Source organism: Convolutriloba macropyga, chromosome 10 (genome assembly GCF_964194025.1).
Source record: "Convolutriloba macropyga chromosome 10, txConMacr16.3, whole genome shotgun sequence".
NCBI lineage: Eukaryota > Metazoa > Xenacoelomorpha > Acoela > Convolutidae > Convolutriloba > Convolutriloba macropyga.
In genome coordinates, this window is record NC_134477.1 from 53,725,601 (window position 1) to 53,752,952 (window position 27,352).

At 36.0% G+C, this 27,352-nt stretch overlaps 1 protein-coding gene across 1 annotated transcript in view; it reads right to left on the reverse strand.

The window, feature by feature from the left end:
• The window catches only part of LOC142348073 (uncharacterized), a 67,249-nt gene extending 40,944 nt beyond the window's left edge, over nucleotides 1–26,305 (reverse strand). Inside the window, exons 1-3 of the mRNA XM_075399239.1 lie at nucleotides 26,224–26,305; nucleotides 21,860–22,004; nucleotides 6,473–6,705 (exon numbers count right to left, since the gene is read on the reverse strand). Coding sequence (XP_075255354.1) covers nucleotides 6,473–6,705; nucleotides 21,860–22,002 — 376 coding nt within the window. The 5' untranslated portion in view covers nucleotides 22,003–22,004; nucleotides 26,224–26,305. The remainder of the gene's footprint in view (nucleotides 1–6,472; nucleotides 6,706–21,859; nucleotides 22,005–26,223) is intronic.
• Between the last annotated feature and the right edge of the window lie 1,047 nt (nucleotides 26,306–27,352).

The window sequence follows — 27,352 nt, forward strand, 5'->3', positions numbered from 1 at the left end:
TTTAATGAAATATATAAATGTGAACACAACTTCAATAAAATAATTAGTGAAATTAATAGTAACCATTATAATTGTACAGATGGAATGTCAGATGAACTTCGTTATGGTATAATTAAATATAATAGGAAAGAGAATATTTTTATTATTATTGATAAGAATTGAACTATGATATATGACTCGAGAGTTGGTTTCCTTGATTTAAAAGCTCTTAGTTTAAAAGATAAATTAGAAAGTGAAGATAAAAACAAACTTATAGCATATATGAAACCACTCATGATAAATGCTACAGATAGAAATACTATTAATCATGATATTTATCAGTTCTATTTTAATAAACTTCTTACATTAAAAGGTATTAAAATACAGAATGATGTTTTAACACAAGAAATTTTTAAAACAGATGGTTTTAGGTTATCATCAACTATTTTAGGAATTATAAGTACATGTTTTTTGATATATAATTATATGAGTCCTGATACAACAGTAAAAACTGCGGGACATGTGGCGGCGAGTGCAAGTAATATATTAAATAGAGCAAGTACATTGGTTAACTTTGGATATGGGGGAGAAAAGCAGCTACAAGGAGAATATATAAATAAAGAGACTGAAATTTTTAAAAAAGAGAGACGAAGGTATTTAAGCAGACTATATGGAAATAATGAACAATTTAGAGAAGAAATTATAAATTTTGTTAGAGATAAAACGGAATTAGACCTTGAAGTGATTTTAGATAGAAGATATAAAACTAATACATTCAATACGACGGGGAAGAAATATTGTGTGTCGCGTCTAAGGATAATACGCGACACACAATAGTGTGTCGCGTCTAAGGATAATACTAAAGATGTAATTGAAATCTTGGCTAAATATGTTGGGTGTAATTGAAATTTGGCCAATTATAAATGGTTATAAAATGTTTAGAGTGTAGTCATAAATGTGAACTCCCTTTTAATTTAGTTTTTCATTATTCAATATATCATGAAGATATCATTAGTAAATGTGCATGCGGTGATAAAATATTATGTGGTATTTGTATCAAGGAACTTGCTTCGCCGATGAAAACTGATTGTTCTTTTAAAGATGAATCTGGATATAACTCTAGCTCTAGTATTAACTCTAACTCTAACTCTAACTCTAGCTCTAACTCTAACTCTAACTCTAGCTCTAACTCTAACTCTAACTCTAACTCTAGCATTAGCTCTAACTCTAGCATTAACTCTAACTCTAACTCTAACTCTAACTCTAACTTTAACACCAAAGTCTTAACTAGAAATTGTACTAAATGTAATTCTGTAAAACCGCTAACTGATTTTGATGAAAATAAGTATACATGTAGAGATTGTACTTTAGCTAAAGTTAATTGTCTATATTGTTATTCTGTTTTGAGATATGACGGAAAAAGAGCTCATGTACAGAAACAACATCCAGATGTAAAATTACCCAGAGGATTAGGTAGAAATTTAAATCCTCGATGAGCTGTTACCCAAACGGGGGAAAGTTGTTCGTGTAAATATTATAATTTTGCATCATTTCTTATTAATAATGGAATAAAAATAGAAAAAGTAAAATAGAATATCAATTTATTGAAGAGTATAGATAATTTAAAATAAAAAAAATAGAAAAGTTTAAGAAAATGAATTTTTATTAAAAAATTTAGATAATTTTAAACATTAATTAAAAAAGAGGGATTTCAAACTTTAAGCGCCATAAATAGTGATTTTGTACAGGGGCATCACTCCGATAGGGGCGATTTCGCTCTTAAAGAGTGATTCGCTCTTAAAAGAGGGATTTCACTCTTACTTTTAAATTTTATAAATTGTTTGTTTTTTGGAAAAAAATTAATTTTTTAAAATGAAAAAAATATGTAAAATTAGCTTTCTTTCACATTTAGCAACCACTAATAGTACATCAAGTCAGACTATAACTCAAATGTGAATTAGTTAGACTAGAACTCAAATGTGTTGCAAATCATGCACAAAAATTTAACTGAAAGAAATTTATGAGAAACGCTTAAAACAGCTTTAGTTTTTCTCCACGAATCTGGCGAATATTCAAAGGGGGATATTGGAGTTTACCATTCCGGCATTTACGTCAATGACCATAATACCAGAGTCCTAGAACTTATATTTGAAGATTTATTGATAGAGAAGATAACATTGGTTACTAAATTTTGTTGCAAACTGAAATTTAAATCTCATTATCTCGAAAAATTTTCCGTCCGATTCAGTTCCTTCCTCTTGCATGTCTTATAATATAGGTCTGTGGTAGTCACTGCCAGTTTGCTCAATTTTGAATCAACAGTTTTGGAGCTATTTAAATTTGAAAAATTCCCCCACGTATTAAGATTGGTTATAGAATTAAAAAACGTAGCCCCACTCCACCTCATTGGCGTACAACCTCATTTTCATACAGAGTGTGTATCCAACTAATAGTTATCCATTCACAAAGTTCGAATTTGATACCTTTCTTAGTTCTTGAGTTTATGTTAAAAATCCATATGTTTTATGTCCAAGTTTTGCTATTTAGTTCGTATGCCTTAATTACGCTTGTTTAATAAATATTATTGTTCAAAAGATAGCTCTTTTGTGTAGCCAAGCGAAAGCCATGGTGAATGGCCAAAAAGTGCCGTAGGGAATAAAGGTCCCCACATGGAGAATTATTCTAGAACATTCTTTATGAAGTAACCTGTTACGCGTTACTGACCAGTCAATCAGAATGAAGATTAGTTACTGGAGTTACAAGCTACTGGTTGTTACAAGCTACTGATTGTTACCGTGCTACTGGTTGTTACAAGGTACTGATTGTTATGAGCTACTGGTTGTTACCATGCTAGTGGTTGTTACAAGCTACTGGTTGTTACAAGCTACTGGTTGTTACAAGCATAATTTAGTCGATACTAAGTGAGACAGCAAAGGAGCTTATTATTATTTTCTAGAATTAAGCCATTTCATAATTTAATGCTAGACTTAGAGTGAATATGTAGTAGTGGATAAAACAAGGAAAGCAACAAGCAGCAAAATGTGGCCCTATTTGACATGCGCAATTAGCGTTAGGAGAAAGTGTCAAATTTTACTGGTGGTTGGTTTCCTTGTTTTATCAACTACTAACAACCGTTTTCGAATTTGGCTAGACAAAAATAATACGTGTCCTTGAATTTGGCTAGACAGTTAAAAAAGTCCTCAAATTATGCTCGCAACCGTAGCAATGTCTTGTTTTCAATTTCCCTCAGAGATAAGGTCATGTAGATCAATTGGTAAGGTCGGAGAAGGTCACGAGACCCAAACCGGATGTTGGCAGAATTTTTTAGTTGGACTAATTTTTGTTCCTTAAAAGAATCTGGCTGTACTTATGAAAAGAACTAGCTCGACTCTAACTAGGGTCCTCGACAGTGTAATTTAATTCAATGTCCCCCCACCACCTCCACCACCACCACTTGGATTTATTAGTTCTTTTGTTAATTACGGGTCTAAAATCAGGATGAAAATGCGAAAGCATTTTATTAAATTATATGCATATTAAGTTTTCTTTCATTTTTTCTCATTGATTTCTTGATAACAGCTATCGTGGAAGACGGTGCCAAATTCGGACATCCTTCAGAAAAGAATATTTTTTCCGCGTGTCGGAGAAAACAGCCTAGACAAAGTTTTTTTTAAGACAAAACAGTCCCAAATAACAAAATTTTTTCACCAAGAACAGGCCAAGATAAAAAGTTCTGAAGTATTCCAACTGCAAATGAACCTAATATATAGTTTATCGTTTGGTTTTTATTTGTAATTAGTTGACACGCAATTCAAAGAGTTATTTAATCTTAAGAACCGTTATATGAGCAGTTGCAAAACAGCTAATGGTATTCATAATGCACAAATTGTAATCTAAGGGTTATTTGTGGAATTAATTACCAATTAAACCTTCTTGCACTTTGGTCGAATTAAATCTATCGCAGTTATTAAATGGTATTATTATGTGAGAACAGGTATACGATAAGTCTGGTGAAATCTTGTTATTGTTGTCCAGGCTTGCCCAAAAAGAGGCATCGTGATTAAATGTGTCAAAAAAATCCAATTTCGAAGCAACGTAAAATTAAATTCGCGTACTGTCATAAGTTTTTACATAGGCTTCTGACCCTATTCTTAAAACATGGTCGTGGACACGAGTCATAAAATCTAGTAAATTTACTCTGTATTGGTGATTATTAATTAAAAATATGTCAAAGACTAGGGAAAATATTTGGGAAATAGATTTTGAAATGCTCTCTACTATAGTATGCTATAACTTGGATTTGGCTCCTCAATTCGAGCAGGATTATCGCCAATTCGGACATGCAGACGTTCCGTATTGCAAACCAAAGAAAAACAGAAAAATAAAACTCCAAATTATAGCATCTTTCAAGAAATTTAAACTCACAGTTATATCTAGATGAGAGATATTTAGGATCCGTCAAAATCTTACAGCTCGAACCATCTACCTCGAAATGAAAGCAGCCGTTATTGTAAATTTACAATAATCTGACAGGCTCCCCAAAGAATAAAAAAGAAGAGGAAATTGTGTGAACATACATTTTCAACATGTCCGGCGTCGTTACTTGGATTGATATTAATTGACATCTGTGCAGCAATCCTATTAGATGCGAGAAAAGTTTTTAAATCAGATTTTCCTTAATTTTGCTTTTTGCAAATTTTGAGCAAATATTATTGCATAGGTTAACTTGAAAAAATATTCTTATGTATTTTTTCAGGCCAATATGCGCACTAGTTGGTTAACGCAAACTACGAAAGCAATAGGCATTTTGGTAAGATTTCCGATATCTTGAGAATAACAAATCAGAATTGTGGAAGGCTCATAACGCAGAAAAAAAATATATGAAATTTGAGTTTAATCTTTTGGAAAATTATTGCTGGGAATTTAAATATCATTTTACGAGTGAACATAGATAAATGTAGTTTTTTCAAGTTTTAAATCATAATTCCAGTGAAATTTACTTCTTTTTACCTTAATCTTTTATTGCTCAGAAGTTCTATAAATGATTTAAAGAATTATACTCCTTTTCTATATACTACATTATCGTAAAACAAACAGCAAAGGTAAAAGAAAAACAATGGTAAAGAAAAATTCCAATAACTTCAATTTCTCTGCCCTCAAATGTTTAAAAGTACAACAAGAAAACAGATTTTACCAATCTGAAAGATATGCGCCCGCTTCTGAGAAAGAACAAACAACTCTAATTTGGATTAGCATTTCCTTGTTACATTTTCCCGTTAAAAAGCGATTTTTAAGCCTTCTAATTTATCTCAATATAATCTCTTTAATTTCTTCGATTTATTAAAACATTGGTAACATCCTTTTTGCTTCTTTTTTGAACATTAGATGCCAATGTTCTAAAATTTAGAAAATCTGGATTGACAGAGAGGAACTTTGAAATTTCGACGAACTTAATCGAAATTGAGCATTCGTTATCGGTTATTTTGATATGACCCAATTACAAAGTATCCAATCGTATGATATAATTTGGCCAAATTGTAACCAATATCTAACAATTTAAGAGAAAAAGTCCTCAGACAAGCGTGCACTATCAAATGCGTTCTGTATTATTTTTACTGGCCTTTAAGTTTTACAAAATTGACTTTCCATCTTTTTGATAAAAAATATTGTTATTGATAAATATCAAGTTTGTCTCTTTGTAAAATGTCATATATCTGCTGCTCAGAACTTGTTTTGCCCGCCCAACTTCAGGCAATTGTCATTCTCTTAATGTAAAGTTTGTCATCCAATGAGAGGGTACAACGGGCAGTCACTAAAGTGTTGAACTGTAATACTTCACAAAGAGTTGCGAAAAAATCCGGTTGCGGAATAAAAGCCCACGGAAAAAACCACCATTTCATTTTAGATAAGAAATAAACCCCCACTTCACAATTAAAGAGCTGCGCCTTTAGCGCGTTTGGTCATGCCTCGTGGTCCATGGCCAAGACTTAGCGGCCTGTGGGACTTGATATGAAACTATCACAACCGAACGAATGATCACGACCGAACTACACAACTTCTAGTTCCCAACTCTTCATTCTCTTAGCAACGAAATCAACATGAAACGAAACTGAAACATTATATTGTAATTAGTCACCTTTTTTGGAGAATAGTGACAAATGCTTTAATTTCGAGGCAAAGTTGAACTATTTTTTCTTAGTGTCACTATTGTCTACTCAAGTTTTTTGAATAAATATACTCAATTAACTGTACGTTTCGCAGCGTAATGCATTTTGTCCATCACTGCGCATTTTTCATTCAAACATGATCCTTCCTCCAACCCCTCCCCCCAAAGTGTTCTTATATTTCTAACCAATCAGTTTGCCTCTGCTGTTTTTAACAGTGTATGCCATTTCATAGTAAGATATAGTTTGTAATTTGCAATCATATACAGCATGTCGCGTGGGGGGGGGGGGGTCGGACTGAATAATTGTCAAGATTTGAACAAACTCACCGGACGATCCATGAATTTTCAGATTCAAGTCCAGTTCATTCCTCTCCTCTCCCATACTCATGTGTAAATACTCCACATTTAGCTGACTATGCTCTCCTTCAATTATTGCAACAGCTTCGATCAAGTTGAAAATATCAAACCAGAGGAAAAAGTCGTGAAATCCTCGAAAGTACAATCGGAGTTCAAATCTTCCAGTCGTGTATTTAATTGTTACCAAAATTTCGTGCGCTGTCCTGGTAGTAGACATCTTCACTTCACCCCCCCCCCCCCCGGCCGCTCCCTCCGTATACAGCAATTATTTTTTCTCAGAATCTATAGTGAAAAATTGACATAATTTGAATTTTATTCCTTACTCGTTGAACAAACTTCAAGCGTTTGTCCTTGATGTGCACTAATAATGGTTTGTACGGCATATTACGAGAGAATATCTATTCCCAGTTAATCGAAACTTAATACTCTCGATAAGTCATCTCCTGAAATCAGGCAAAATCTCTATATCTCTTGCAAAACTTGAAAATTCTTTGCAAAAACATGAAACATTCAGAGCCCAGTACTCAACCATAGTATTTTATAAATGTTTCTTTTACAATGGTCTAGCTTATCTAAAAACTCTTCAGCTAAAAACTCTAAAGCTAAAAATGCTTTAGTTTTTCGCGATCTTTAATTATGTAACATAACATTCGCTCACTGCTTTGTTTTTCATCAGCTCTTTAATTTATTTTTCTATTAAGACCTAATTATGGTATGTATCATTAATTTACTTAAGAAGGTATGCATTTTCTCTGTCACTAAAATTTTCAAACTTCATTTTAAAATTTTTAAAAGTTATGAGTTTTAAATGAACATAGTGTGAAAGAAATACATAATAATCAGTCTAAAATCATCGTAAAAACCAATTTTGCCATAATTATATGTATATTGGTATATTATATTAAACTGATGATAGTATGTTTCGGTGCTGGTTTCACAAGTTAGAGCTAGAGTGTCATGAACCCCTGCACCCAAAAACTTCGTCTTACCTCAATATAATTGTTCCGACCCCAATTGTGGGGGAGGGACTATATACTCAAATGGGTTTTTTGTTCAGTCAATTTTGGCCGATCGATATGTTCATCGTAGAAGTATGCGAGTGATATCATTGAAAAGCTCGTTCCGCGTAGAGTTCGGCATTAAACAGATTTTTTTGAATTTCGTGTTTTTTGAGGAGTTATCGGGGTTTAAAATTTTGCGTGAACACGTGATATTTGTCATGATTTTGTTCACTTTTTTGTTCATATTAAGAATTTTTCTAAAAAAAATATCAAATAAAAATAAAATTTTCTGCTAAAAATGCAACATTATTGTGAGTCTTACAGACGAAAGGCCACAAAAAGGGTAGTTTTTGTCTCATAGGGACGTTAACTATAAAAAAATCGATTTTTATTTGAGAGCTGTTTTTATAAAAACCATTTCATGTTTTTTTATTGTTTTTTTTCAAATCACTTGGAGATTAGTCACTTTTAAAACTCAGGTGGGGTTCATGGCAAACCTCATTTACAGTCAAATAATGCCAAATAAAAAAATTTGTTTTTAAGAATCGACCATTTTTTTACGGCTCCGATTCTGAGTTTTGGTAATTTTTTTTTAAAATTTTGATTTTTTGAGATTTTAATAAGATTTTGTAGCCTTATGACAAAATTTCGTGGGGTAGAATTGCAATAGGTTTCCTAAAGAGCCTTAAGCGAACCAATTTAGTAATTTGAGGGGACAGCTAATGGCTGTTAGGACTTAAAAAAAAATTTTTCGAAAGAAAATTTTTTAATGAAATTTTGATTTACTTTGGAAAGTTTACTAAATTTTTAGATTCCTATGGCATAGACTCGTTGACTGAAAAAGCAATAGGCGTCTAAAAGAACAGTTAATGTCGAATAAGTCTAAAAAAATTATTTTTTAAGGAAAAAATTTAAGGAAGTATTGATCTACCTTTCGACATCTTACTAAAGTTTCGGAGTCCTATGGCTTAAACTCAGTCACTAAGAGTTCAAAAAACTAACTGATGAAAATTAAGTGAACCTACATTGTGCTTTGAGGGGAAAGCTAATTGCTGTTAAGAATTAGAAAAAAAAATGAAAAAAATTTTGAACAATAGTCGATAAATTTATTTTTGTGAACGGTAGGTCAGTCTCAGTAAAGACAAACCCCCTTCCGTTTTACTACAGCCACAATTTTGCGGTTAAATGTTTTTTATTCTAATTTTGGCTCCATGAATTCAATGCCACAATCTTTCGAAGTTTTTTTAAAAAGTTTTGGCTATGTTCGTAAATTTGTTTCCTTTCGAAATCTTATCACAAAATCCTAATATTGATAGTTAACATTGGCTAAGAGAAGCCGTTCATTGGATCATAAAGAAAGTTTCCTGAGAAGACTCATAGTTTAAATGGCTTCGACATTTTCTTCTCGTACTTTTTTACTAAGTTTTTGACCGTATTTGTTGTTGTTTCCATAGTCATAGGACTTTTTGCGATGTCGCCTTGATGAAATAAAATTCCCAATGAGAATTGAGGCATAACTTAGCATATTTCTTGACTTCCGTTGAAAGCAATTGAAATTAATGGCTGTTGAAACTTCAAACAAAGTTTCTTGAAAAAAATTTTGAACATTAAAGAATATTAAACTAATTTTTTTCAACTCTAAGTCATCCTCACTATTGACACGACCCTCTTCTTTTTTATTGCAAACTTAATTTGATTACCTGCTTTTCCATCTAACTATTGTCTTTAAGACTTGGATGGCACGACCTTTCACAATTTTTTTCAATTTTTGGTTTTTTTTATAATTTTGGATTCTTTTGAAATTATATTATCATTGACAGTTCCCATTGGAATAGAGAAGACTTGCCATATACCATATATCAAGTTTGCAGGTTTTATTGGCTTCGACATTTTCTTTTCACTTTTTTTCTGGTTTTTTTGGTTTTTGCCTGCATTTGTTGTTTTTCATAGTCTTAAGACTTATTGTGATGAATTATTTTTGATTTAGGAATGAGAGAATTTATTGTCTTTTCATGGAGGCGTAATTTATTCGAATTTATTGTTTCTTTTGTCCGTTGAAAACTATTGGGTTTAATGGCTTTGATACTTCGGATCTTCTCAAAAAAATCGTGGTTTCAATATATTTGTTCTTGTTTGTTGTTTTTTGAAGTCAAAATGTTACAAAATTCTATTTTTGTTGAAAAATTATTTGAAAGTATTAAATTAATTAAAAGTTTTTAATTAATATTTTATTTTTTAATGGCTTCGAAATTTTTCTTTCTAATTGTTTTTCAATTTGCTGTTTTTGCCTGTTTTATGTTCTTTATGTGGTCGTAAAGAACTTAGAGGTCTCATTAGCCTCTGCCTGAGTGTTGATTGAATAAAGTTACTCAATGATGTAGATTTACAGCAAATAGCCTGAAAATTCATGACCTGATTTATTTTCAAACATTTTTTAACCTAGTTTTTGCTGTTGTATTTGTCAACTTGTATCTAATTCTCATCATCGAGAAGCCCCATCCACTTCCCCGTAGTTCGAATATCAAAGTTGCTATTTATATTGCGTCACAAATAATGTTTTTTGTTGTACAATTTGAATTTTAATAAAAGTTTTGTTAGTGGTGAATATCTATCTTCTCTTTTCTCTTCTTCAAGCTCATTCGAGTAATATCAGACCCCAATGATTTTCAAATGAGGCCCAAGTAAACGTGCTTGTTCTTTCAGCATAGTTTTAACTTAATTTGTTTAATTAACAATTGAATTGAAAGATAATACTCACATAACAACGAAAGGTTTTAATGGCTTCAATAATTTGTTTTCGCAATTTATTTGAAATTTTTCCAGTTTTTCTTCATCTTTAGTCCATTTCTGTGGCTTATTTTAACCAAAGGCAGATTCTATTGGCATTGTAATGACCTTTAGTAAACATATTGATGTTTTTTTGAAACCTTATGGTTTCTAGGACGTTTGTAATTATTTGGTTTAAAAAATTTTTGTTGATTTTTGATTTTCGCCTAATCATTGCTTTTTTGTAAACTTGTTACTTAGTCTCATTAAAATATTGTCACATATGTTTTGTAGTAACGAAAAACTAAACTTGTAAAGTTAACTTTTCTTCTGATTGTGTTTTGACATTGTTACTTGGTGTTTTTAAATTTAGCGTTTTAGTTTTGCGGTAAATTTTGTTTCTTTTTTTCTTTTTGCTTATTTTGCTGTTTATTATTTTTCTCCGGTAGTGTCATTAAGGATGGCAGATCTCGTGAGTGCTGTAATGATGAATGGCATTATTCAATTCATTTGGTAGTTAGTGTGACTTTTTGTGTAACTATAAGATCTATTTTTGATTATAACTTCTTTTGGTTGAAAGTTATGTCTGAAATGTGCATAAGCGCGGGTCGGAACATCATGTGCAAACGCACATTAACGAGCCTCCTTGTTAATTAAAACGATCAAAACAATTGTGATTATAATAAATTATAATTTGCATTCGGGAACATAAAATCGATTCAAATTAAATATAATTACATGAAATTTAGTATCCTCGATCAATTATAATTCAGTAAATTTAATTAAGAGCTATTTATCTCAGTTTAAAGTGTTAATCTTTCTTCAAAAATAGCAGCCTCTCTCTTCTCCATCGTTTTGTTTCTGATCTTTTCATTCTTGTTTTCCGCATCTCTGTTTGGAAAGATCGTGATCCCTTTTCAATGTCCAAGCTGAAAGGAGAATTCCCGGAACATTTTTCCCTTAGCTTTTTCATTGCAACTTTTCCAAAAAGTTGAATAGTTTGATAAATGCCGACAGAGAGATATAGCATCCTATTTCCATTCATTTACCATTTTTTCGAACAATTATTATAAATATTGAACTATACCTGGAAGTACTAGTTGTTTTTCAATATTGCCACTCTTTCTTTTATGTCGGTGTCTATGATTTCCCATGTTTAGTTGTGCGACTCTAGACCCCTATGGTTAGACCAATTGAATAGCTCATTGTGGGCGTGTTGCGACGCAAATTACACCGTCTGGGAGACGCTTAAGTATCACGATGGTCTGGACTTTGGTCGTACTATGATCTGATCACAATAAAGTCTGAAAAAAGGTCTGAACAATGGTCTGATCAGAGGGCAAAGTTGCATTACAGTCAGATTAAAGCTCGCAAGAAGGTCTGCACAATGGACGCAAGACATTCTAATTCGAGGGCAAAATCGGACTAGAGTGTGATCTTAGGTTGCTTTAAGGTCCGGATAATGGTCGCAATACGGTCTGATCAAAGACCAAAGCCGCCAAATCAGCTCAACTCAACACTCAACTCAATACTCTACTCAACACTCAATTCAACACTCAACTCAATACTCAACTCAACACACAACCCAAAACACAACTCAACACTCAACTCTACAATCAACTCAGCGCACAACTAAGCTCAACTCTCAACTCAATTGATTCACGAAATAACTTTTGAGGAATTTGGATCTTTTTTGTTTCCACCTCCTTGGTTTGCGGACATATATCGTTCAGGCCCCAAAGTGCACGTGCTATTGTTTTTAGTAAATTGCTCTATAGCAACATATAAACTGTAATTCGGGTCGTAGAAAATTTCGAGGGTTGGGTTCAAAAATACTAAACAAGTTTTGATGGCCTTTGTTTCCATATTTCGATTTGGTTAAAAATTTATACAGCAATTATACAGCTCTTTTTTAATTTTGATAACCCTTGTTTTCTGCATTCCGGTTTTGTTGTTGAGAGAAGTCGTCGTATCTAAGAGGAAAGGGAGCGTTTTGTTATTTTTTTTATTTTTGTTTAACTTAATTACAGTTAGTTATCATTTGGAATGACGTTGGGGAAAGATGGTGATTGGGATAAACAATTGTTAACTTTTCCTCTGAAGGTCTGGACCCTCAAATGGCCAAAACAAATCTCGAATTTTTAATGTGGACAAAAAGAACACAATAGTTCTAACAGATTACCTGTGTTGCGTTGAGTAAACAAAGTGCAACGGAGTTGCTATGCGGCTAAATGTGTCACATAGCATGAAATCCATAGCTCAATTCTGATTGGCTAAAATTCAAGTTCTTTGCTTTTTGGTGTTAAAGAAAACCTATGAAAAATCCTATAAAAAATTGTCTTTTGACTACTCAGAAATGCGGAGAGAAATGGCGAGCAATCCAAGGTAGCAGATAAAGATTCAATTATAAGTTGCGAAAATCATGCAAAAGTCAGAGAATCTAATATAATTAAATATTTTGAGTAGTTTGTTGTTGCGGGTCAGTTTTGATTACTATGACACTATTCTCCAGCTAAAATATGATAATATCCTAGTATGACGTCAGAATAAACCAAGAAAAAATATTGGATTGACAAAAAACGGTGATTCGACTACATAGTTATAAATGCGCTGATTTATCAATTATTAGGGGTCATAATCTCATTGGGGTAAAAGTACAAATCCCACATTTTCATTCCAAAGATTGTTCATGAGAAATTAATTGGCTTTTGCGCCAATATAGGGTATTATAGGCTTTAGTAATATTTTTTGACAACAGGTTTGCGTCTAGGTTAACGCGCCAATAATCTTGACGTGTTTTAAAGTTAAAAAAAAACAATTGTTGTTCACATCACTTTGGTTTAGCTCTGATAAAATATGAACATTGTTTTAAATATAATTGTGCACGCACAAATTGAACAAGTTTGTCATCAAGTTTGTTTTCATAAGATAAAAATAACTTATGCACTGTAGAGGAAAAAACGTTTAGAGAAACGTATTTTTTACATTTTTATATCAACTGCATATAATTTTTGAATGTGTTGTGGTTGACCTTCATGCAATGAATTGTTACAACGCCAAGTTTTTGAAAAACGTTTAATTATCTTCCCAAGAAGTAAGGTAACGACACGGTGTATATGTTGTAAAAATGTTTGGATATTGAAATATAAGTGCTCGACAAAAACGATATCGAAATAATTGCTCCTGTTTATGCTCTTCGGCCTAAGTCTTGCATACCAAGACAACTTTTCATTAATATTTGTATTTCTGAAAGTCGCAACTATGGTAGCAAATCAAGCTCTATAAATACATCATAATTCGCGCCATTGGCACACAAGTTATGGTCAAAAACGGGAAATCCCTTACTATAAATAATATTGAAAGTGAACGTCAACCACTTCTGACTTCTTCAATAAAATCAACATATAAAAAGCTTCAACGAAAATAGGTTGGGGGAAAGAAAATCATGAAATGAAAGGGTTTTGGAGGACGAAAGTGTAGGTGGGGGGGGGGGGGGAATGAGGGTGTGGGGGGAGATAAAATATAAAGGAACTTGGTTCCTTTACACTCCCGGCAACAAAAGCAAGCATTTGATATGAAAATGTTAACACAATAAAGCAAAAAGTGTTCATTCCGACATTGAGTTTTGTGTGTGTGTGTGTGTGTGTGAGTGTGTGTGTTTCGATGAACTTGTTTCAGTGACCCTCCGGCGCACCTGACGATTGTGGGAACACATGGCTTAGGGTTACTGCTGGTCTTTGTACCATTCCTGTAGCCGTCTGGATGTCGAAACTCCTGGCTATCCCGTCTGAACCTCTGTGTGCTTTCACAATCTTCCCAAGAGGCCAGATGCCTCTGGGTGTGAACTCCTTGAGCACCCACACAATGTCACCTTCATCCAGCTCATCATGTGATCTTTGCCACTTCGTTCTCTTGTTGAGCTCAGGAACATATTCCTTCAGCAACCTGCTCCAGTAGTGATCTAGTAGTGTCTGCGTCAACTAGAAGTCCTTAGTGGAGAACCGCTGGTTGCTTTTCACAAGAGGTTTCAAACACATGTGAGGTCGGCGAAGGAGGAAGTGATTCGGAGTAAGTGGTCCCTCATCTGAGATGCTGCAGCCCACATGAGTTAATGGCCTGGAGTTCAAAATTGCCTCGGCCTCTGCCACAACTGTCTGGAGAACTGAGAGTGTTAGTTTCCGACTGCCCAGCACTATTAGTAGACTCCTCTTCGCGGTCTGTATCAGCCTCTCCCAGACTCCTCCGAAGTGTGGTGCCAATGGAGGGTTGAAAGTCCACTGAATGTTCTGTTGAGCCAATTGCAGTCTGATGTACTCATTGTCTGGCTTGTAGCTTCTCTGGAACTTTAACTTCATTGCTTGGTTGGCTCCAATGAAGTTTTTGCCATTGTCACTCACAATGAGGTCAGGGTATCCACGTCGTGAGACAAATCTGCGGATTGTCATGAGAAGACAATCAGTTGAGAGGTCATGGCATACTTCTAGGTGGACAGCTCTGGTGACCAGGCATGTGAACAAGCAGACGTAGTGCATCTGGGTGCCCTCTCTCTTGTCCTCAATATAGAAAGGTCCAAACATGTCCATTCCTGTGTTGACGAAAGGGTACTGCTTGTTTGCATCTGGAAATCTGAATTCAGGAAGATCGGCCATCTTGGGTCTCACATTGTCTGCCCTCCATCGTCTGCAAATGAAACAGTATTTCCCCAGACTTCGCAGCACTTTTCTCAATCCAATCATCAAGAAAGTCTGTTGCAGGTGAGCCTTCACATGTTCCACACCCTGATGGCCACAGTCATGGTGCTCCTTTTCAATCAACAGTCTTGCAATTTTGCTCCTGCTATGGAGAAGAAGCGGATGTTTTGCAATGTAGGTTAGAGGTGCCTTGTTGAGTCTTCCTCCTACCCTCAAGAGTCCGTCTTCATCTAGAAAGGGTGTGAAGGGCATCAGCTTGTCTCCTTTCTCAAGATTGCCTCCCTTCAACAGTGCAGAAATTGTTCCTGAGAACAAATCGTTTTGGGACATTTTGATGAGGTAGTTGCCCTGTTCTCATCTGATGCAAAAGTGTTAGTGTTGGATTTCTCAGGTGATTCGTTTTGTCTTCTAGTTCGAACTTTTGCCCTGAAGCGTCTTATTGCCTGGAACACCATTCTAGTAGAGTTGAGCAGTCGACTCCATGTTGAAAATTTGTCAACCTCAATGACCGGCGTCTGAAGTTGTGTCGCTTGTGTGGCGCATATGTGGGGATCACTGTCCTCGGCAAAATTCCAAGAGTCTTGAGGTTTGCTCAGAGAGTCCGGTGGTTGGAGCCACAGCTTTGGTATGTCTGATGGGGTGAGGCCTCGTGTTCCATGGTCAGCGGGATTCATCTTTCCAGGGATGTGTCTCCAATTCTCTTGGTTGGAATTCTCGTGAATTTTGGTTAATCTGTTGGCAATGTACATTTTCTGTCTTTGCTTGGATTGGATCCAACCAAGTGTAGCGGTGCTGTCTGTCCAAAAGTGTTTTGAATTTATTGTAGTTGTCATCTCGCTCTCACAGAACCCAGCTAGCTCTGCTCCAAGTGTTGCAGCTTCCAACTCCAGTTTTGGAATGCTCAACTGCTTGATCGGTGCCACTTTTGTTTTACTGATCACATATCGGGATGTGGAAGATCCATCGGCGTTCGTTGTCCTCACATAAACTATGGCAGCAATTGCACTCATTGAGGCATCAGTGAACGTGTGAAGTTGATGGGTTCCATTGGTGTCGGGAATCAAGCATCTGGGAATTTCAATTGGAGTCATGTTGTCGAACTCATCCATCCACTCCTGTAGTTCCTGTTGGTAGCATTCTGACACAGGTTGATCCCAGTTTCTTCCCTCTTTAATGATTCATTGGAGGCTGCATCTAATTCTGATGGCAAAGGGTGATATCAGTCCGATTGGATCGAACAGAGAAGCTGCCATTGAGAGAACCTTTCTTTGGGTCATCTGTTGTCCTGTGTAGAGAAACTTCGGTTTTGCAAACATCAACTTGTCAGTTTTGGGGTCCCACGTCTGACCAAGGATTCTTTGGGCTTTCATTTCCGCCTTGTCTTCTTCCAGTAGGTTTTCTAATGCGGCTGGTCTGTTGCTCAAGAACTTCGTCAGATTGAATCCTCCTGTATGTAAAACAGTTTTGATCTCCTCTGCACTTCTGCGGACCTCCTTTTCAGAAGGGTAGGTCTGCATGAAATCATCCATGTAGAACTGCTGCATGATTGATGTGTAGGCCTCTGGATATTCTTGTTTGTGGTCATTTGCACTTCTGCAGAACAAATATCGCACAAGAAGGTGAGCATGTGGCTCCAAAAATGAGTCGATTGTATTTGAAGATCTTTTCATTGCCATCTTCTGTCCAGAGAAAACGGAGATAGTCTTGGTCTTTTGGTTGGATGCCAATCTGCATGAACAGTGCCGCGATGTCCGCTGTGATTGCCACTGAGTACTGTCTGAAGCGGAGAAGAAGGCCATGCAGGTTGCAGAGTAGATCAGGCCCTGTCAGCAATGCATCATTGAGTGAGAGTCCCTTACATTTGGAAGCAGCGTTTGTGACTCTGCGGATTTTGTCGGGTTTCTGCTTGTTGATCACTGGGTGATGGGGAAGGTACCAGACAGAGTGTCTGCAACTGGGGTCTGCAGTTGTGATGTAGTTTTTATCCAAATTTTTTTTGATTGTTTCCTCATAGCGGTCTCTCAAGTTTGTGTCCCTCTCCAACCTCTGCTGCAGAGCGTGCCACTGAACTTTGGCCATGAAGTAGTTGTTAGGTAGTGTGATGTCTTTCTTCCATGGAAGTCCAATCTGGTATCTGTCACCAATGTGTCTTATGGTATCATTGAGGATGGAAACCGCCTCCTTGTCATCTGAAGACTGTCCCTTTGAAGAACACTGATTGAAGTTCACTCCTTCAATTGTCCAGAAGAGCTGGAGAAGATCTTCATCTGGATCGTCTTGCCGTCTCTTGATATGATTGAAAAGTGTTTTGTTTGTGCTGTTTGACTGTCCGACCCTCTTCTGTGTGTACCTCTGAGGAATGGGCCCTGTCAGTGTCCAGCCAAGCAGAGTGTTGACTCCGTATGGTGTACCAGTGGGTCCCGTTGTGAACTGTCTGGGAACTGTTGCTGTGAATGCGTCTGCTCCAATCAGTATTCCGATCCGGTTGTCCCTGATTGTTGGAAATCTTATGCTCTGGAGGTGAGAATTGTCTCTGCAGATCTCATTCAACATTTCAATTTGAACTCTTGGCATGCGAAACTCGTCCATTGCTGTTGCGTACACAGGGATTCTGATCACAGGACAACTGCTGTACAAAGCTCCTATGCCGATCATGACATCTGCTGTTTTGACTGAGTGTTCACCATGAAGTGAAGCTAGTGGTAGGGTTATGTCTTTTGGTTGTTGAACTTGAAGTGCATCAGCAACCTTCTGTGTTATATGAGTATTGTCACTACCACTGTCCAGCAATGCGTAGGTTTCAATGCAAAGATCTCTGTTGAAAAGTGTTACTGGTATTGCCTGCAACTGAATCTGCGGTCTGATCCAAGAAGTCTCCTGCTGGTTGCTGCAGGTGTAGTTTTGTTGCGGAGTAGTTGCATGCTGCTGAGCCACAGTGCGTTGATTGCTACTCTGCTGTCTGTTGTTGTTGTCGTTCTGCGTGTTCATCGGCTGAGGATGAAAACCATTTTTGTTCCAGTTGCCCCTGTGTGAAGTACTGCTGTTAGATCCACCATGTCTGTTTTGAGTTCCACTCTGTTGGTTGTAGTTTGAACTCGTCTGCTGCCTTTGGTTTTCATTGTTAAAGTTACGTCCATAGTTTGACTGGTTTTGGTTGGTTTGGGGTCTGAAGTTATTTTGTGAGTTTTGGTTCCAGTTCCCATTTGGTTGTGCATATTGTTGCATCTGCCTTGCATCTGTCCTATGGAGTGTTGAGTGATGGAAGCCATTGCATCTGTCCACAAGGCACCTTGTTTTTGATTGACAGAGACCCTTTTCATGACCTCTTAGACAGTTAGGGCAGAGATTGAACCTTCTCACACAACACTGTCGGTCATACACTGTTTTTTCCATGTATTCGGGACCTCGACCAAGGTTGTGGTTTTGTGAGCAGAGTTGACATGACACATCTGGTGGCCCCCTTCTAGAAGAACTGTTCACTCTGGTTCTCTGGTTCCGTTGTGGGGAGATGTCCTCACACGCCTCTGCGTAGGAGTCAATCCAATCAGCAAATTGGGTAAGGTTAGGTTGCAGCAAGGCTTGGCTTCTTGTGTGTTGATTCCATCTGATTATCATGGTAGCGTTCAGTTTGTCTCTGGCCATTCTCAGGACGGCTGAAGACTTGAGGTCAGCTTCAAAGTTGTGAAGCCTGAATGTTTGTACCAGTCTCCTCAAGAAGGATGAAAAGCTCACAAAAGTGTTTGGTTCGTCCAGTCTGTGTTTCGGCCACTTCTCCAATTGATCTAGGTATGCAGCGACAATATGCTGTGGTTTGCCAAACATTCTGGTCAGTTCAGCGATAGCTTCATGGTAGTAGTCCCCATTGTATGAGTATCCACTTATGGAATCTCTTGCCTTATGTGTTACAGAGTTTTGGAGGTATGTCATTTTTTGAGCGTCTGAGAGGCCATTGTTGTTGTGAATGGTCGCTTTGAAGAAGCTGAACCACTGGTGCCATTTCAAAGGATCACCTGTGAAATTATCAATTGATATCTTGGGCAAACTCATTGTGTTCTGTATCATCAGTGCCTGGTGTTGCATCCAGTCTGGTGGAGAACTCGGGAAACTCGGGAAGCCATTGTATAGGTTGTTGTTAGAGCCGTTGTTATAGTGTACTTCATGCCCGGTACAACTGTTCAGTGGTTGTTGTTTTTGTGGTGTGTACCTATGGCTCATGGTAGGACCAGCTTGGCTATTGATGTGAAAAGAAAGTGGTTGTTGCAAATGCCCAGCTCTATCCTCACTCTCATATTGGTTCTGTCCTCGAACATGGTTCTCTTCTCTCGATCGAATTGAATTTTGCCAGCCGTCATCTATTCTCAAGGCCCCTGTGAGAAATTCTCTGTTCCTTCCTCTCTCTTCAATGTTAAAAACGGGTTGAGAATTATCAGGGTCTTCTGAGTCGGACGAGTCAGCTTTGTTTGTTTCCTGATTGTTGCGGCTTGCCAACTGATGTTTCATTTGTTTCATTGCTCTATTGCGTAAAGGGTACTGTTTTCTCAGTAGATTAGGGGAAGGCGCTGCTGATGTGTTGAAAGCAGATTCAGTGTCACTTGCATCCATTCTGTGTGCTTTTGCTCTCTGTTTGCATTTCAGCATGGTTATGTTTCTTTCAGCAGATTCATTAGCAAGTGTTGTCAACTCTTCACTTGTTAGCTGTAGCTTCATGAGTTCACTGCAACTTCTGTCCAACTGCTCTTTTTGAGACCTCAAAAGTTCCAAAGTTTCACGTAGTATGCTTAGACCTTCGTTACTATTGCTTTGTTCTTCGAAGAGGTCTTTTACTGCGTTCCACTCTATCACTTTCAGCTGAAGTTGTTGCTTGAGGCTGTTCTTTGCTGTTGATGATGCTTTGGACTTGTTTGGCATGTTGATTGTGTTAGAAGACTTTTCTTATTGTACAAAGTTTATACTGCACTGTTACTGCACTATGTTTCCTTGTAACAGCCCTATTCTAGTTTTTGTTATGTTAAACCTATTATTTAAATGAGGCTGTTGCTTACTGTGCTTAGCTAATGCTTTTGTTTATTGTTTGATTGCTATGTTTATGCTTGTAGCTATCACTAAGTGATGTTTGATACAGATATGATGCTAATCAGAAGTTGCATAGAGTTAAACTTTTCCACTAATCAGTGAAATTCTTACAAACTTAGATAAATTAGATGTTTGTCTGGTTGCCTATTTGATTCTCGAGCGCGACAGAAGGTACCCTAACCTGTGGTGGTTAACTTTCGACTATTGTGTGTGTCTACTGACACTGGTGGGGGGATAACTTCACGTTCCTATAAACCTTAAGGTAGCAAGGGCATACCAGGCCTTGCAACTAATCCTAAGTTAATGTGTGTGTTGGTGGTGCTTTAAATTTCACCTAGAGGAGGACCTACTCCTTTCAAAACTAATGCGGAAAGATACTATATTGATCCAACGATAACTAGTCGCCTATTAAAATCCAGCCTTTGAAATGAAGACATTCAAATCCTCAAGCAAGACCAGCCCATCTGTCGTGACTAGGCATCCCACGCAAGCATCCTTTTCAGGAGAACTCTCATCTCAGTCTTCACTTCTAGGGCCAGATTAAAAATCAGTTGGATCATTTGTGATTGTGATGTTTTTGATTAAAAAGTGTGAAGTTATCAAAACCAGAGTTTAAAATGTGCTAAGTGTCAAATGTCTAAGTTCCCCCCTATAAAATCAAAAATTCCCCAGTCTGCGTCGAGCAAGTTTCAAAGGTCCTTTTTTGACACTAGGATACGCTAGAAATGTTTATGCTCTTCGGCCTAAGTCTTGCATACCAAGACAACTTTTCATTAATATTTGTATTTCTGAAAGTCGCAACTATGGTAGCAAATCAAGCTCTATAAATACATCATAATTCGCGCCATTGGCACACAAGTTATGGTCAAAAACGGGACATCCCTTACTATAAATAATATTGAAAGTGAACGTCAACCACTTCTGACTTCTTCAATAAAATCAACATATAAAAAGCTTCAACGAAAATAGGTTGGGGGAATGAAAATCATGAAATGAAAGGGTTTTGGAGGACGAAAGTGTAGGTGGGGGGGGGGGGGGAGGAAAATGAGGGTGTGGGGGGAGATAAAATATAAAGGAACTTGGTTCCTTTACAGCTCCTTTTCGGACATAGTTCACATAAGCGAAAATCAGAGTATTTTAGGAGTTTTTAGAGTATTTGCTTTCTTTTTAATCTCAAATTTAGACCAATAATAATTTTGTTGAGAACAAAAAGAAACCTGAATACAGCTTGATGAAAATCAATAAACTTCGTTTGCATTTTTTCTCTATTTTTATTTTTGTTAACTTAAATTAGCCAACAATACCTGTGAACACAACTATTGCAAAAATATTGGATTCTTAAAAATCCAAAAAAAAACTAACCAAATGAAATGCGGGATTTTAATCTATTAGCCTGCATTGATTCCCCCCATTTCAGGCTTAAATTGAAACAAACGCTGCAAATGATTATAAAATTAATTCTTCTTGTAACTTCAGGGTTTTCAAAATTTAATATTATCAATTGATGGGAAATGATAAATATGGTTATAAATAACTTGATTACAACAGTTAACATGTACCGAAGGAATCCTACTTTCAAACAAGAAGACAGCAACTTAAATATCATTTAAAAAATTAGTTATAAGTTAAATTGTATGCTCTCTTACAGTTGATTAAGATTCAAAACTTAAATCCATTTTCAAAAGTGAATGAAATTACTCAAAGGCTCCGTAACAGCAGACAGCTGTAATGTTGGCTTAAAAATTAGTTGGCTACAAAAATTTGTTCCCTGGCTTAAAGGGGGAGGTGGGGTTGGGATGGGGGTGGAGGTCAGATGTTTGAGATACCTGATATCGATTGGGAATTCGGGAGAGATGTAACAGTCATCTTTAACACAACTCTTCGGAACAAATCCCCCCAGATAGAGGACAGCGAAGTTGCAGGTATAAGTCACTTTGCATTTGAAGATATAATGGAAGTTGGGAAACATTGCTGTTAACAAATACGGTGTTCGCTTTTTCAAACTTTAACCTTATTAGTCACGGCCCCTATTACTTAATCCCGATTTTTTTACCCCCTCTATCGTTTCACCCCGATTTTGTTTCATAATATAATTGGTGCAACTAATAATGAAATTAAGGGATATGTATGGTTTTGGGTTGAGTTTAGGAATAAGCACTCTCTAAATATAGAATCTTAGGGCTTATGGAAAGTGTTTCGGGTCGAAAAGTTTGAGTGGTGAAATGATGAAAGGCTGAAAAGATAATGGGCTAAAATATAGGGGTTATTATTCTGATGAAAAGAAGTAAAATCTAAACATGATAGCTAATTTTACTACTCTTCTTTAAGATCTTTTTTCGGTTTTCAAATTATACTCATTTTTTTCATCTTTTAATAAGCTTCACGCCGCCGATCCATTTTTTCTCTGTTTTATGCCCTTTTTCAAGCCCAGCAAAATGTCTTACTTACTTATGTCAATCTCAATGTCATAAAAACAATTTTTCCGCTTGCCCCACAAAAGTAAGTTATGCAACCATTGTAAAAAAAGATAATGAATTAATGGGTAATCCCAGGTTGAGGTGCCAGACGGAAACCGGAATGTCCAGGCCGTCTCACACAAAAACTGTCTTGGTCCAGACTTCAGAAGATCTTATGTTCGGCTTTCACCAACATTCGTACGTCCATCTCCAGGCTTTTCCACCTTCACTAGATTTTGTGCGTTCATCCCCAGTGATTCTGGAATTTTTACCGTGTAAGATCCGATAAGATGCTGATCAAAAAACTTTATCGTTTAAGATCTTATATGGTCTTGCACTACAAAAATCCTGCCCTGCGTGAACTTTAACCGTGTAAGAGCTGATAAGATAATTATCAGATCTTATAATATAATAATTCAATTTTGCTGGATTGTTATATGATATCTTATAAGATCTATAAGATCTGATAATATCTTATCGGATCTTACACGATAGGAAATTACGTAGGACAGAGTCTTTATCGTGTAAGATATGTTAACACATAACATGTTCTAATAAGTTAAATATAACCGTATAACGTAGTCAATTTCCTATGGGAAAAAATAATCGTTCAACTAACTAATTATGAAACAAAAAACTAATTGTTGATTCTATTTTAGCGGCAGTTTTTTTGTGAGTCTTAACTGGAAATTATGCCTAAACTTAGCAGTCCGTGAAAGTTGTGGTCTTTGAAGAAAATTTTTCAGCCTAGTTTGATTATCAACGATTCAGAGAAAACCCCTGACACTCGAATAACATTTATCACAATATCTTAAAAGTCTCGAAAGATAATATAAGATATTTTTCTCTTCGTTGCTATGACACTTAAGTGTTGCATGCTGTAACTTTTTGGCTACTGCTTGAAAGCAACTCTGAGTTGTCTTCAACGTGAAGAATATGCCATACTTCAAGAATTTTTATCGTATAAGATCTGAAAAAATCTTATCAAAAAGATGAGTTATAGCTTCAGGAATATTTATCTTAGCAGATCTTATAAGTTTCTTATAAGATCTTACACGATAGGCATTTTTTTTCAGGCAGAATTTCTATCGTGTAAGATCTGACAAAAGTGAACTTTTCTCGTGCAAGATCTTATCAGACCTGACAAAAACTCTTTTCGTTCAATACCTGATAAATTGTCTGACAAAGTCTTAGTCAGGCGACGCATAATCTTATAAGAACTTACTAGAAAGTTTTGTAAGAAACTTGTAAGATCTTTTACGATAAAAAGTCTCAAATGTTTGGGGATTCTCAGAATTTTGTGAGTTCGTTTTCAGACTTTCGCGTTCATTTTTGAGCGTTCATCTGATTTTCGTACATTCACTAGATTTCATAATTTTTACAGATTTGTTCGTTAACCGCAGTGATTCTGGAAATTTTATTTTTAAGATCTGATAAGATGCTGATCAAAAATCTTCATCATGGAAGATCTTATCTGGTCCTTTACGATAAAAATTCTTCACCACGTGAAGTTTAATCTTGTAAGATCTGATAAGATACTTATCGGATCTTACAAGATAATAATTCAATTTAACAGAAATTTTATCTTATAAGATCTGATAAGTATCTTTCCAGATCTTACAATACAAAAGTTTACGTAGGGTAGAATTTTTATCTTGTAACATCTGATAAGAAATATTTAAATGATTTTTAATGAACCGTATTACTTAGTTCAGTTCCTACGAAAGTAAAGAAAACAATCAGTCAACTAACCAATTCTGAAACAATAAAATGTTTGCTGATTTTATTTTTGCGGCAGTATTATTCTGAGTGTTAACTAAGTACTTTGGCTAAAATTAGCTGCCAATATAGTTTTCGTCTTTGAAAAAAAATTTTCAGCCTAGTTTCGTAATCACCGCTTCAGAAGAAGCCCCTAACACTCGAATAACTTTTTTCACTATATCATATAAGTCTAAAAAGACAATATAAGATAATTTTCGTTTTTGTTGCTCTGACACTTAAGTGTTGCAAGCTGTAGCTTTTCGGCTACTGCTTGAAAGCAACTCTAAATTGTGTTCAATATGAAGAACATACCATAATTAAAGAGTTTTTATCGTATAAGATCTGATAAAAACCCTATCAAAAAGATGAGTCATAGTTCTCCGAATGTTTATCTTACACTATCTTTTAAGAATCTTATAAGATCATACACGATAAACTTTTTTTGTCAGGCAGAAATTTTATCGTGTAAGATCTTATAAGGCTGAATTTTTATCTTGTAAGATCTGACAAAAGTGAACTTTGTTTGTGTAAGATCTTATCAGACCTGATAAAAATTTTTTATCGTGTTAGACCTGATAAATTGTCTTACAAAGTCTTAGTCAGGCGACGCATAATCTTATAAGACAATTTTGTAAGAAATTTGTAAGATCTTACACGATAAAAGTTCTCAAATGTCCGGGGAATGCTTAGACTTTCGTGCGTTCATGCCCAGACGTTCATGCACTCAAAAACAGACAAACTGCAATGACTACAAACAACTTATGTGCTTAATATTAGCCTAATTTATTTATTTCGTAAATGCGTTCTAAAATTGTAAACTGGTTATAAACTTTGCATAAACTTTAAAAAGCAATACAAAATTTTTGTTTGGCTAAATATGATGTACTCTGGCCTGTAAGGGAAGGCATGAATTTGGTTCAGCTTCTATCTATAACACAAGAAGTAAAAATTTTAAATACGACGCAAAAGACCAAAAGACTGCGTGTACTTCTTTATGCTTTCGACATTGTGCTATTGTTCAACACGAGTAATGTTCAGCTTTCTGCCTTGAAGGTAGCCACTTGAATGGTTAAGTTGAGATAAGAGTGCTATAACTCTTCGGATTAAACTTCAAGTCAGTTTTTTGACTTGTCAGACTTGTGTTCAGTCTGATTTTGCAATGGTCAGACTTGGGCCAAGTATAAAAACAGAGTTGCGTACGGTGGTCGAACCCATGATCTCCAGCTCACTAGATTTTTGTTCTCCTTTCTTCGCCACGACGACAGTTGAAAGTTTCTCGTTTGCGCGGCTAATGTACGCTTGACAGAAGCAAATTTCAAGCAACAAATGGAGCAAAATATATTACATGGGAGACTTGCATTTACTATTGCCCAGTACTGATTTACACTATGGAGTTCGGTACGGGTAGTTTTTTAAATGTAACATGGCTCAAAAAAGTTAGTGAACTGATGCCCAGATTTATGCACGTACATGTCCAGACGTTCGTGCGTTTTTCGATGTTTCCAGACTATGTAATTTTGAACGCTTGACGTCCCTCCCCCTCGTGCGTTCATCTTCAGTCTGGGCATACCTGATTCTGTCTGGGACCTCAGCCTGGTATGACACGTACCGGGGGGCATAAAGGGAAAAGCTCAAACAATTAATCTGACAAACGAAAAAATAATTGCAAGGATCACATTTACTTAAAAGCGCTTTCTTGTAGCACAGCAAAAATAGAGAATCATTTAAAGAGCAAAATTACCCGATTGGAAAATGTTCAATTTACGTTTTGATGACTGTGTTACTCATTCAGGTTTTTGATATTATTCTTGAACTAATGAGTCACAAAAACAGGTAAAATTGTTTCAAAATCGACAAGTCCAAAACAGATCACCTACATAATATGGCTCGGTTATCTTACTTCCGAGAAAAAAGGGTAGGGAAACAGAATAGATCCAAAACGTCTAATCTCAAATCAGTCGAAAAGTGGGCACCTTCGCATTGGGTTCCATTGAAGAAAAAGTCATCAGCACAAATGCAGTTGAAGTATCCCTCATAATTGATACACTCCTCAGAACCATAACCACACACATTCGGAATCAGGCACTCGTTTATGTCTGAAATTGATCATAATAGGGAATTTCTTATTAGTGACCCCCCCCCCCCCCGCCGCCACCACCACCACCACCACCACCAATAAGTTTTCCAAAACCAATTTAAAGAGCACACGCCATTACATAGTAAATTATTGCGTGAAAATATAGCATATGCGCTGGGAATATAATATGAAACTAGAAAACAAGGGGGGGGGAGAGATTCCACATTTGCAACAATCTTTAGGTTCATTGATTGAAATAAACAAATCAACAACATGCCGATGGCGAACAGAGATATTACACGTGAGATGAGACGCGGGTAAAATTTTTATTGGAAAATAATTTAAGAAGTGCAATTAATGTTTTTCGCAGCAGGAGGCCGAGTAATGAAGTCTACACGCTTCTAATTGACAGTAATCCCCGAGATTGACCAACCATTAAACGCCATATATGGATTTCATGGAATCTTACTAAACATACAACGATCAAAATAATTTAGTGTTTTGCTGATTAACAGTCCAAAGGGCCACCTGCAATTTTTAAATATGGTTTCTGAACATTCTATACTCCACATTTATGGCGCTTTAGTTACCATTAAATGCCTTAAAAGTGTTTATGGACCTTTTCATGGATACAAATATTCCATTAAAAACGCTGTAATAAAATGTCGAAGTTCTTTGGTTATTTTCAAATTATTTCGAAAGGTCAGTTTGGGATTCATAAAATGACAAAAAATATAAAGTTCACTGTTATTTACCTTACTAAACATGAAATACCATTAGGAAAAATCTAAGGACCGTGTCAAAATTTCCATTAAAAACTCCAGTATTAAAAAATTCAAATTTTAATTTTTTTTCTCAAATTAGACCGAAAGGATAGTTTTGGATTTATAAAACGTCAAAAAATTGTAAATTTCACTTTCATTGTATCTTATCTAACACCAAACGCAATAAAAAACTTTTTTGACCGTTTTATGCCTAAATTTTCCTTAAAACTATTATTATAAAATTTGTCCAATTTTTGGTAA